Source organism: Calliopsis andreniformis, chromosome 12 (assembly GCF_051401765.1).
Source record: "Calliopsis andreniformis isolate RMS-2024a chromosome 12, iyCalAndr_principal, whole genome shotgun sequence".
Taxonomy (NCBI): domain Eukaryota; kingdom Metazoa; phylum Arthropoda; class Insecta; order Hymenoptera; family Andrenidae; genus Calliopsis; species Calliopsis andreniformis.
Genome location: NC_135073.1, coordinates 13,586,588 through 13,599,119, shown reverse-complemented (window position 1 = coordinate 13,599,119; position 12,532 = coordinate 13,586,588). Strand labels below are relative to the sequence as shown.

At 38.4% G+C, this 12,532-nt stretch overlaps 1 protein-coding gene across 2 annotated transcripts; it reads right to left on the bottom strand.

Moving 5' to 3' along the window:
• Window positions 1-2,589: 2,589 nt before the first annotated feature.
• Inx7 (innexin 7) lies at window positions 2,590-12,461 on the bottom strand. 2 transcript variants are annotated; one of them, XM_076388883.1, is made up of 7 exons: window positions 12,389-12,461; window positions 6,434-6,524; window positions 5,875-5,947; window positions 4,855-5,032; window positions 4,068-4,405; window positions 3,616-3,806; window positions 2,590-3,367 (listed from the first exon to the last, which is right to left on the bottom strand). In XM_076388883.1, the coding sequence occupies exons 2-7, from the start codon at window positions 6,514-6,516 to the stop codon at window positions 3,121-3,123; spliced, it is 1,110 nt and encodes a 369-aa protein (XP_076244998.1). In that variant the 5' UTR covers window positions 6,517-6,524; window positions 12,389-12,461; the 3' UTR covers window positions 2,590-3,120. The 2 variants fall into 2 exon arrangements, with proteins under 2 accessions (XP_076244998.1, XP_076244997.1); XM_076388882.1 differs by lacking the exon at window positions 12,389-12,461 and adding an exon at window positions 6,987-7,090.
• Window positions 12,462-12,532: the final 71 nt, after the last annotated feature.

Below are 12,532 nucleotides of genomic sequence, written 5' to 3'. Positions count from 1 at the left end.
GAACGCGAATAGCAAAAACGAGGAAGCTTTTCCTTCAGCTGACGCATTCAGTAATCGTAACAATAACTTTCTGACTGTTGCAAATACAGGATGTTTCAAACTTTGTGGCCACTAGCAATCAAACATCGCTGAAGAAATAGTATATCAATTATAATATTATTATGTCACTTGAAGTTTTAATGAAAGCAGTAGATCATGAGTTCAGTGTGAAAGGAGATTAAATTTGTGAGGATTCAACAAGTGACTACATAGAGGATGCAATGTGCCATACCTAATTAAGAAAATACTATGGGAACTGAGCAGTAAATAATTGTCTAATTTAAGTTTGCGTTTCTATAAAATATATTATACAAGAGAATGCTTCTACAAAATTTGCATTCGAAGGAAAGCGAGAAGTGACTTTCGACGCATCCCGTAATTGCCTACCACCATTAACTCTGCATACCTTGTGACCTCACTAACCGTTAATAAACGTTTCCATAACATTCCACGAAGAAAATACGATGTAGAGAATACGTTCATTAATAACGATTGTATTTGAAATTTGAATTTCAAATTTTTGAAGGACAGACATCACCTACATTCTGCCACTCTATGTTACTCCGCCATTTTGAATGGGAGATCCACTTTCGAAGAAAATTAGCAGGGGATCTGTGTCTTCGAGTAATAAAAGGACAAGGTGATAAAGGAGTAAATGTCATGGCAGTTCAATGTAATGAACCTTGAATGTTGAAAGTTAAAAGGAATCAAATTGGTTACATTATTTGAAAAAATTCTTCTGATCATACTCCAGCTGTGTTCCCCAAGAGAAGGCTCCCCTCACAATAAGCTAAGCGGCTTTACGTCAGCGAGCTCTTCAGGAGGACGTGGCGATCGCTTTTCAGCGTAAAACAACTCGAAAACGTGATGGATCAACTGGCTAAGTGACTGCTCGAATGCTCTAATTTTACGGCGAACCACGTTGCAAAGCCAATCAACCTTCTAAACGATTGAATAATCTCCGACTATTGTCGAGCAACTGGAGAGGTCAGTTCAATATAGCCTTACCTGCATGCGCTTATCAGCGCATGCAAATGGTCTCTAGACGCAGCTGATTGGGGAACCTCCAAGGCATTTGTGTTGTACGCATGAAATAATGATTATTTACATTGTACATTGGCTAACATGTAAGACTAGAACATATTATTATATAAGACTTATATTGTTATATATTATATAAGATCTGTACAAAAAATATAAGTCTGTATAAGACCTATATCCTCTTGGGGATCTTCTTCTTCGTCTTTGAAGAAGGTGAAGATGAAGCATTTCTGTGTCGACAATTGCATTTAGGTAATAGGTTGAATACTAGCTATTTAGTTAATTTCTGAGAGCCACTGGACCACAGTCCATTGTTTCTTGCCTTGAGAGCTGGTCAAAGATTAACTCAGACTTGTTAGTGAATCAAGGTTGCTTATACATTGTGTGATTACTCACTCAAATTTGTCTAGAATATTATAGCAATGCTATTTAAATCAAAACTAGTAAAATGACCAGCTTCTGGAGTCCAAACTATAAAAATTGATCTAAACCATTAAATTTACCTAAAACACTACAGCAATAATCTTGACACCAAAACTTACAAATTGACTAACTTCTTCATACTAAACTTACTAAACTTCCTCTACTGTTCACAGGAATAGTGACACTATAAATTTGAATTTCATTATACCCAGGTGTACCACCTTTACAAATAAAGTAAACTGTATAAAGGAGACTAGAGAAGTACAAGACCTAAGTGTTCCTAAGAGGCTCCATGAGTTTGCTCTTCATTATACATTTACCAGCTCTCCAAACATCTACACAAAGTGAAGTCTGTAAGAAGAATAAGAGGTCCAAGTGCTGAACATCGAAGCGCAGTATGTTCTCGTTATGAGCTCGTTCCTAGCCCTATAGTCCACACTTTCGTTCTTGGAATTACTCTCATTCTCTGCGAGTCTCCTCTCTGACAAGACAAGCACGAGGCGTCCACGCATGAATGAGTCCCTTACACTCCATAAGCATGCCACATTCGCCATATCCTGGAACTATTTGAAGTAAACGGGTTTTCCTTTCATGCATTCTCATTCGCATCTCCAACGAGACGGAAGCGAACTGCTAGTACGCGTGTTGACCTCGAAAGTGGCGTCCCTCGGTATAATAACTCGTTAGCGAATCATGAGTCTATAACGAGAGAATGCTGTATTTACATGCTTGAACAAACTTAAGCCGAGCATTTGCACAGATTTACTTGAACGATATTTTACGATGTTTAATTAAATGAGGAAATTAATAGGATTGTTTATTGTTACTTAAATCTCGTGCATGGGAAGGTAGTCTCTATTTTCTTTAATTAAGGAAAAGATTCCAAACTTTCAGTCGGCAGTGTAATTGCTGGCAGTGAAATACTTGCATTTTCCTCCTATCTTCAGAAATTCCAAGGATAGTGATTAACGTGGAAATTTACGAACGAGAAGTTACTTTCGGTGGTGCAATAACATTGCAAGAGAAGGAGGAAGTGCAGTAGTTTATTTAGGATTAACATGATGATGCAAATTTTTCCGCGAAAATTTTAGGAAATAATTTCCTTCATTCCTGAATAATAGAAAAAGAAACAGAAAAGGATTTTTATGTTAAACAATCGATATCTTATTCTTTAAAAAATGATTTGTGTCCTTAGATCACAAGGATGATCTATCAAGTTTATGGAGCCTAAGATCTATCAAAATTGAGAGAAGATTAAATCTGTACAGGGTCGAATCGTACCATCTAAAATAATCTAAATGATTAAAAGGAACCTGTGAACAAAAATGTCTCTTAAATACTGTCTTTGCAAAATTCACTCAGCTCGCAATAACTCTCTGTACAAACGTGCACCGAGCACAAACATATACATACAAATGCATACAATTATCCTAAAGTACAAAAAGTTGTTTCAAAGTTGACCTCTCAGCACCACGTAACCAAAGGTGAAATACTATAAATAATTGTATCTTGGCATCTCAGTAATTCATTCCACATTTTCGACCAATCGTCTTTCACAAACAAATTTGACTTTGCTTTAGTCTTATATCAAATATTCTCAGTCTGTAACAAGTTACATCAGGCTTGTTTTAACGCTTCCTCTTCTTTAGTAGGGACACGGAGGTAAGTCTGACGTCTCTCTTGTAAATCCTCTCCTAGTTTCTCCAGAAGATCCTTGAAAACGTAATTATCCAGGTTCTTAGCTATGTAATAAAGAAACAGCCAATCGCCGAAGTGACACTCGTGAGTGACCCTCAACATGTTCCATGGATTGTACTTCCCTGGACAGGCCATGGAGAATACGATCTTGTTGAAGAATGTGCTCCTAGAAATGAAAAAAAAATGATTATTAAATAAATGTTTCAGTTGGGTTTGAAGATTTCTTTCAACCAATTGTGACACTAGAATTTCTAAATTTCATATTATTAATTGAAAATATTGTGTTCTGGTACCACCAGAGCGTCGAGCTGGGCAATTTCTTGCCTCCAAGGCCGTCCATCGTTTGGAGCACACAGAGCTCAATATTTTCTCGTTGATTGATACGTTCTGACATAAAAGATAAACAGTAACAACCTGGCATGCAGCAACATAGTCAGTATCCTCCAGAGCAGTCCCAAACCGGTTACCACCGCGAGAATGATGAACCAGTACCAAAGGAACACGTAGATCTTTTCGTTAACGATATTCAGCGCCATCACGCAGAGGGCGTCGTGTTGCTGTATCGACCCTGATGGACCATATTTGTGGAAGATGCACTTGGTCACCTAAAACATCGAATTCACTAAGAATATAGAAAACACTGGGAGAAAGTCAGCTCCAGAAAATTGTTCACCCCTCATAGCTATCTCTTCATACTTTTTACAATTTTTAGTAGTTTGTCTCTACTTTGAAAAATGGATTCATCAAGAGGATCCATCAAGAGGATCCATCAAGTTCACTAAAAATATGGAAAAAGCAGAAAAAGTCAGCTCCAGTTAACTGGCCACTCCTCCCATTGTTTAATTTTTCACTTTTTCCGCGTCTACCTTGGGAAACGGAACATCGAGGGGATCCATTTTTCCAATGAACCTTGGCTCAGACTGGACGTGACCCAGGTTGAGAAAGGCTCCGCCGAGGAACCAGTCAGTCAAGTAGATTTGCATCAGCACGTTTATGAAATTGAGAACCTCACAGAGGCCCAGGTAATACGCCCACGGTCGGTTCAAGTGGATGCGATTTAGGAAAGAGACGCGAATCTGCCGGACTTTCTCATCCTTCTCCGTTTTCGAGAGAACTGTAACGCCGTTCTCTGTCTTCAGAGAGGACTCCTGCAAAGCCAGGGACGCCATGTGCAAGCCGGATACCAGGACTTTCAGACGACCGCCTGGACACACAACAATAATTATACGGGGTGTCTCGTTTCATATGGAAAGTACATAAGGGGTGGATTCAACACACTAAAACACATTTGTGACCTTGTTTTCGTGTTGCAGCTTATTTTGTGTTGTTAAGATTGCTGAGCTGCCTTGAGAGGAATTATTCAAAGTGACTTCTCCTCCAGCTTTAATACTAATTTTAATTATTGTTATATAATTACTATCGTTGTTTACAAATCTATGTAACATTTGACATCTTCGACAATCCAGATTAAGAAGTATCTACACTGGAGGGGGTCAATTCGAGAGATCTTTAAATGGACTTTAGGGTATCATCGAAAATATGAAATGTGTTGGATCCTCAGTTTCTCGTTAATATTTGACTTGTGAAGGTCCTGGGGCTGGGGATATTTTTCTGCATGTTCGATCGAATCACCCTGTATATAGTAGGACTGACCTTCGGCGTTTCGCCACAGGTAGTGAGGCACGTAAAAGAGGATTGCCTGAAAAAACAGAACGAAGGGCACCCACTGGTAGTAGGCATGGTGCACGACTGGGTCCTCTCTGCTCTGTGGCCCTACGCCAGGATGAGGGATTTCGCCTAACTCCAACGATGTGGCGTTCATGTGCTTTACCTGAAGTGCATTTATTCTGTCTTTCAATTGTTAATAAGACTAAACACTAAATATGTATCTGTGGTTGCAAGGCATATTTTTCAAAAATTGAACTGTTGTACTATAATTGAAATCTTTAAAATAGAATTTGTAACTTTAGCAAAAGAAGATTGAGTTAAGGAGGTACCTCATCTTGAGGAGTTTAGAAATAGATAAAGTTTGGCAATTTTATTCATACATAATTTCTAACAATAAGTAAAAGGCACTGAAAAGTCTATTCTATTCCCTAGGTTTTTAATTGTAAGAATCTTACTAAATAGCAGAGTTCTCTAAAATTCGTCACTTCCTGAACTTTTCTGGGATTGAGATAAAAATGTTTTTCTTGACTCATAAGTTACATAGAATCTATTATCTACAATCTAATGTACGATTCTTTTGATACAGCTATTATGATTTCTTGAGAATTACTATATACTATATTGTGAATAATAGCTGCTTGCTTAGGAAACAGAAAAAGTTGTTTATTTTGTAGTTGAAAAGCATTGAATGTCAATATCTCGAAGATAAAAATATATGACTTACGTTATTTTGCCTTACAACCACAAATATTAAATAAGTCTGGGGCTAAAGACAATAGTACAACACAGTATTTCCTCGATATAATCTCAGAATTAGCTTCAGAATTTCTTAAATTTCTTTAAGTTCTGTGATCTTCTTAGTGGTACCAAGTCACAAGCTCATACCAAAGAAACACTGTATCGGAGTATTTGATCGACACTTCGCAAAGTAACATTTTCAAGCGATATTAAATATATCTTAAGTACCATCAAGAAACTTTGATTTCTAAATTATCTAATATTTACCACGGTGTAAGTGGACGTGAAGAAACAGAAGGTGTTGATAACATGTTCCGCTACTCCAGTCCCACTGATGCATCTTAATCACCGAACAAAAATGGTAAATACATACAATTATTCGTTCCATTGAGATCAATTATTCATCATACAGTGAACATCACCTGTTACCACATTATCTGTAACTATTCTGTAAAAATATGTGTGCTACATTATCGCGATGCGCGACGAAAACAATGTAATGTCACGTTTATCAGCGATGAAAGTCTCTAATTAAAAAATGCGATATCAGGATGCTGAGATGCCATCCTCATAGTTCATTGATTTAATATTTCATAATCGATAGTTTCCTCTACGAGAATAAAAAGCATTCTATAGTATCTTCTCGCTATAAGCTCGTAGCTAGATTCGCCATATTATTTATGTCCTCCATTGGTATTTATATCTACGATAAGATAAGTAAATCACGGCGCGTGAGCTAACCGCTATAAGCTCGTCTCAGATCATCTGATATCGGGTGACGTTTATTGTGGACCTTGTCAGTAACCATGCTATCAAGATTCTATACCTGATGTGTTCACCAATGTACTGCCTGGATGACACCAGAAGGCAACTGATTAGCAATATCAGGCACGTGGCTCTGTAGTGCATCTTAAACACTAATCGAAAAAGAACACCAATCAGTTCACTGATCTTGAGTCAGCGAAAAAATGTTCTATCGTTTTCGTGCAACTTTTTTTTAATTTTGAAGTACATTACAAATGGCTAATTTTATTTGTAGTAAATTATTATTGTAGTAACTATTATATTATAAAAATTGTTTTTATAGGACAGCTTTAAGAGAATCCCAGACTCGTCCACAAGTAAAAAATGCTCAAGCCAATTTAGGTACTTGTCCTCTTCTTGAAGACTAAATCTCTCTAACTCTCAGCACCAGATTACATACCATCACCTTCGATCACACTTTTCCATGACAAACCAAAATTCCTGCCTTGAAAAAATATCAATATTGCTCCCATCAACCACACACACTACTCAAACGAAATTAGTGGACATGATATGAAAAGCTGCTCCAAGAAAACGACAGAACCTTTCCTCCCAGAATCAACAGTCTACGTTACCAGTGTTGTCGATGGACACAGAGTCCTGACTGATCTTCAATTTAACATGGTCCTTAATGATCGCGAACGTAGAAACAATAGTGGGAGACATCTCTGAAGATTTTGTATCACTTCTGTCACGATTCCGTCATTGAAGTCTCTCTAGACCACCTAAAACGCCTGAACTTGGAAGCTCGTCGAGACGCAACGCCACTGGACCTGCGTCATCAAGCGTCTGTTCTCTCCAAACTCCTATTCCTTCGCAAACTTTCCTACAAAGATAGCTTCGGCAAGAGTTTTCTCAATACCGATAGAACAGTCGATTAAGTCACCACTGAAGCCTCCGTTGCTAGTAATTCTCAATTCTTCTTATCAGCAGTCGACGATTGCGCAGTAACTGGAGTGACAACGCTTCACGAATCGCTCAAGGAGTCAGGCTTATTATTATTGTGTTAGTTGCTTGTTCGCGGGTAGATAAGGTCTGATAATATCAAACTGGAACGAAGAATATAATAAGAACCGATCGAGCACGTAACACTGGGGTACACTTTCTCTACTCGTTCCAAGAGATTTCGATCACTGTTTGGATAACGAAAAAGTTTGTTTTTGTAGCTTGACGTCTAGTCGAGGACTAGATGGTATCTGTTTTTTCACTCGACCAGCCTCTGATGATGATACCCCATTCTACTATTAGGCTTTTAGAATGATAAGGTGCTTGGAAGGGAGTGGTTTTGTTTTCAGTCAATTTGGAAGCTTGTCATTCGCCCTGTTTTAAAGGACCAGGGGTCGAAGAGATGTTTACATACACACTTTCTTTCGCGATGGATTCCTTTCAGAAATCTTCGAACTTTATTCATTAACATATTCTAGTGGATTTTGCCAAGACTGTACTCAGTGACTGACAACAGTCTTCTAAGTATAAAAATGACTCAAATGTGCCCTCGGCTACTGAGGAGAGCTATCACCTGACCTAACGAGTGGTAGGTCATCGTTCTCTGATGTGTTAGCATCAAATCGATGTCATGAAGGCTTGCTCTGAAACCAAGAGCAATCTTCTGCATTTTATTGAAATATAACATTTCTTCGATATGAACTCATAACTTTATTCACCGTATGCATTGAAATTCTCGTTATTATATCCATACATAAACTGATTATTCATTTTCGCTGAAAATACCTTTTTGACTCATTGTGTACCTAATTTCATTTTCGCTGAAGCCTGCGATAAGACAAACAAGAAAGTCATGCAACGATACGATTTGACTTTAGATACGTTCATATCCTTCATACAGTATAAGCTAGCAGTTCTAGAGAAATGAAAAGGTGACATAAAATGGCTTTGGTTACACATTCCTATACGTTATAAACTCTTATCTTCAGAATAGTAAAAATGATACCAGTTGACTTCAGAAACCTCCATACTTCTTACACGCCATAAACTCACAGTTTCAGTCGTATGATAAAGAGACACTGTCTTCAGAATCATACTACTGTACTCCTTACACGATATAGTCTCAGTAGACTACAGCAGCAAGGTTTTAAAGAAAACCTCCTTCGTTTAGAATTGTTGTGTCTTGTTTTCACCAAGAAATGAATCCCCAAAGCATAAGACAATAAATTAACAGAGTTCAGTGTGTAAATTAATCGCACACTGTCAATACAATGGACTTTAGATTGTAATTCTCCTAGGGCATAACGTAACTGTGTCTATTAATCTTCTACCCGCTAGGTTGTCATATCTGGCACGAGTTACGAAACGTTCCCCAGTAATCTATATTGGAATCAACAATTTACTCCACTTAATCACGTTCGAATTGAGGCGAATACAATGATGAATCTAACCAATGACTAATCATCTTATCCCCACATATCTCGAGTATTGTTCCATTCAGGAATGACGTTCACGAGATACGAGATTCACTTATTGTTATTTCATCGCGATCGGGATTTCAGCGACCCGAGGAAGATGCAGAAAACCGAAAAGCTGGCAATATTTTTATTCGGGACTCTGATTGCTACATCACCCTGGGTCACTCGCGTCACGCTGACAATGAGTGACAGTCTTATTTACACAACTGTGGATAATACTAATTTCCACGATTGCGGAATAAATTATCGAGAATCCCTAATGATCAGAGACTAAAAAAAAAACTAAAGAGAGTCTACATCAGTCTAGTTCAGAAGATTAAAGATAATGTTCACCATTAAAAAACATAATAACCATAAATCAACCAGCCTCTAATAATCCTCGAATACACCGGAGTTCCTAATTAAGAAAGTAAAATAAGATAACAAGGAAAGGTTCAACAGAAAATCCCAAAAGGGCCCAAGCCAGAACCCACGCTTCTTCCTTCTCAGAAGCTTTCGAAGGTTCCAGAGCCGAGGGAACCTAGAGGAAGGTAAATAGGAGGAAAAGCTATTACATAGTCACCAAAATGGGAAAGGAACGAAGGCTGAGGAGAAGGGACCCCGAGGAGTGCCCAATATTATCAATGTCAGAGGAAGGAGATAGGAAGTCTAGGTCGAAGGGAACAAGGGGGCCAAACGAGATAGGAGGACCAGGGGGAGCTGGTGCGACCAGGTAGAGGAAGAGTAAAGAGTAAAGTCTTAAGGAAAGAGGATCGCTGTAGAAGAAAGATAGGAACAAAGAGGTGGAGGGGATAGAATGTCGAAGGTAGGACTTTGACCGGCCGTTGCCCCTGATGCGGTCGCCTCTAGCTCGCAAACCAAACGAATCCTCCAAAGAAAATTCTGTCCTCTGGTTTCTCCCTTCGTAGACGTCCATACGTTCTCGACCGTGCACCTTTCCTGTCTATTTGCAGCGTACTGGAATCGAACCAGAATCGTTAACTCCCACCTGGCGTCTGTTCCCATTGTCTGTGCTACTGAGACTAGACAGTGCTCTATGGCTTTGAAATAACAGAGTCCAGCATTCAGTTTTAGGGCACTACCTACGACTCGGTGATTTTTCAATTTGAGGAATCTCATTCTCTGGGATGAGTTGCTTCAGGATATGGTACAGTACTATGGCTGCAGTCCGAAATTTAACTGAAACTGCTAATATTGCGTTACATGGTGTACACACTATTCGGCAGTTTCAATAGCCTCAGCTAATTAGGAACGCCAGCCTACGAAGGTTGGACGTAATAGGGCTTTTTCTAGTATTTAGTTTTGGGGGGACTAGGGCTCTCTGGTTTTTCGTTTTAAGGATTTACATTATCTGGGTCTAATAGATTCAATAGTACAATGTGTGTGTGTGTGCTATGGAGCTTTGGAATAACGAGGCTTTTTTCCAATACTTAGTAGTGGTCAAACATCATTTCTGAGCTACCTAGACCTGGACACATCTTGAGACTCGTTTCTGATTCTTCTTAAAATGAAAAGTGTTCTTTAAAACACAGGAACCACAATTAGGACCAAAAAGCCTCAAAGAACATTGTAGAATTGAACAAGACTATTTCTAATTGATTAATTTATTTATATTTATCGTAGACTATTGCTCTTGCTCTTCCAATCTTTATCAAAGACTCTAGATACCGTTAATATTACTTTCATACGCGTAAATTAATGCTATTCACAATTATGTAAATGAGATCGAGCCACGTATGAGCGACGTGCAGTCAAAGGGTTAACAGAGACGTACTAAGGTCATTCCAGTAATTCTACTCCTCGAGTTATATGTGGACTAATTTCAAGGTAAGATCGTCCTGCCGCCATATTGACGATCTTCTGGAACCTTTCTTCCTACATCGATTTTTCTACCAGCTTGGTCTCTGGGCCTTTCTCGGTGTCTAAAAAAGAACAGAAAACCGTCCTCAGGTGGATTCAACCGTTCAAGATCCGTCGTTATCTGCGTTTTAGAACAGGCCATAAAAGTCCAGAGTCCCCTCCCCTACCCTGTCGAGTCTCCAGGTTCGTTTACCTGAAGCTTACACGGCTCTCGGAATAATAAAGACACTATTCTGTTACCATTTGCATTTTTACGTAACTGCGCGACCATAGGCCTCTCATGTTTTAACTAACAATCGTGGGCATGCTGTTTTAATGGGAAACAGCTGCGAGATTCGATGAGTCCTCCCGCTGACTAATGGCCTGGCTCGTCGGTGCTCAGAGACTGAGCATTATGACAGAGCCAGCAATCAACGAAAATGAAGAACAATCTTGCCCGTGTAACCAGGATGTGATACGAGGAGAGGGATCCAAAATTGGTTGGACCTCGAGCTGGCGAACCAGTGTCAAAGCTCATTTCGCTAATCGCTAATCTCTAATCGGGACACATGCGCGCGAGGAACCCCTGCACCCACATGCTCGTTACGTTATTATAATAAATTCCATCGGCGCATCGGTGGGAATAGTTGCAGGGTCATTGGTTACGAGTTTTAATAAAAAAGGTCACTGCAAAACGACGATACAGCATCTTTGGATACTCTGCTCAGATTTTATTTGTTTGAGGAGCTTTCAAGGGACTGTTCATTTGAACGATGATAATGAAATGTGTGATGCAACTTTATGGAGAGGTTCTTGTGGATGAGTTACTTCGAATGGAGAATTCTGAAACTTGAGCATATTAGAAAAGTAATATCTACCTTCAATACTTTCTTCAATATTATCTTCAATAATAAGTCTTCAATATTTTTTAATCTGAGAAGCATAATCTTTCTTTATGCATAATCTGAAATTTATTTAAAAATGATAAAGATAATTTTTAAAGTTACATTCAAGTTGAACGTGCATGTTACGAAGAAGCTAGTTTTCCAAGAATAAAATATTATTAAAACAGATATCTTTTATATGTAAGTGCAGTTAAAATGAATCAGCTGTTGAAGAATTTCTAAGAAAACGACTTCTTTGGTTTAATTCAGTTATTCAATGTAAGATCCGTGGAATTTAGTCAGTCATGCGGGAGATAATTTCTAAACATGCACACAGAATATTTCACTGTAAGAGAGTAGTTTTATAGACACCTGGAAGGCCACATCGCCCTCCCTACTTTCCCTACTACTCCCCTACGTGCCTTTTTATGTGGTTCTCAATATTCTCAATTTTTTGTCATTTACACCTGCGGTAATAGAAATTTTATAAGTCGAATAAAAATTTGTAGTTTTTCAAAATAAAATACAGTGAAACTCAGTATTTGTATTTGCAAAGGAAATATGAACATTTTAAGATGGCCCGACCCATATGTGGGTCATAGAGCTATGAACTCATAAAACTGCTTACGACTATGTATCTGTTAAGAACTGGAAGTCTTTGGGAAAGTAGATACATTTGATAGAGCTTAAGAGACGCTGTAAAGTTGACAGTGTGAACGTCATCACCTACTCTTTAACACTGAATAGTATGTAATAGCAATTCGAAGACCTTATAAAGCAGAATTGACTTTATTAACATTTAAACATTTCATTCGAGTAAGAATTACTTACCAGCTGAAATCAATTTTAATTTATTTAAAAACTGACTCGTGGTCGCTATCAAATTACTTGTTAACTGGGTTACCAAAAACTGATATAATTCCAGCAGATTTTAGCAATCTGAAGAAACCTGCCGATTAATAGTATCATTTTCAA

Excerpts from the sequence above, each read along its gene's own strand:
- Inx7 (XM_076388882.1), bottom strand. The coding sequence starts at position 7,077 with ATGTCTCCCACTATTGTTTCTACGTTCGCGATCATTAAGGACCATGTT. Across the intron at positions 5,033-5,874 it reads TCACGTCCACTTACACCGTG|GTAAAGCACATGAACGCCAC; the intron begins GTAAATATTAGA and ends AATGCACTTCAG. Across the intron at positions 3,807-4,067 it reads TCGATGTTCCGTTTCCCAAG|GTGACCAAGTGCATCTTCCA; the intron begins GTAGACGCGGAA and ends TCGATGTTTTAG.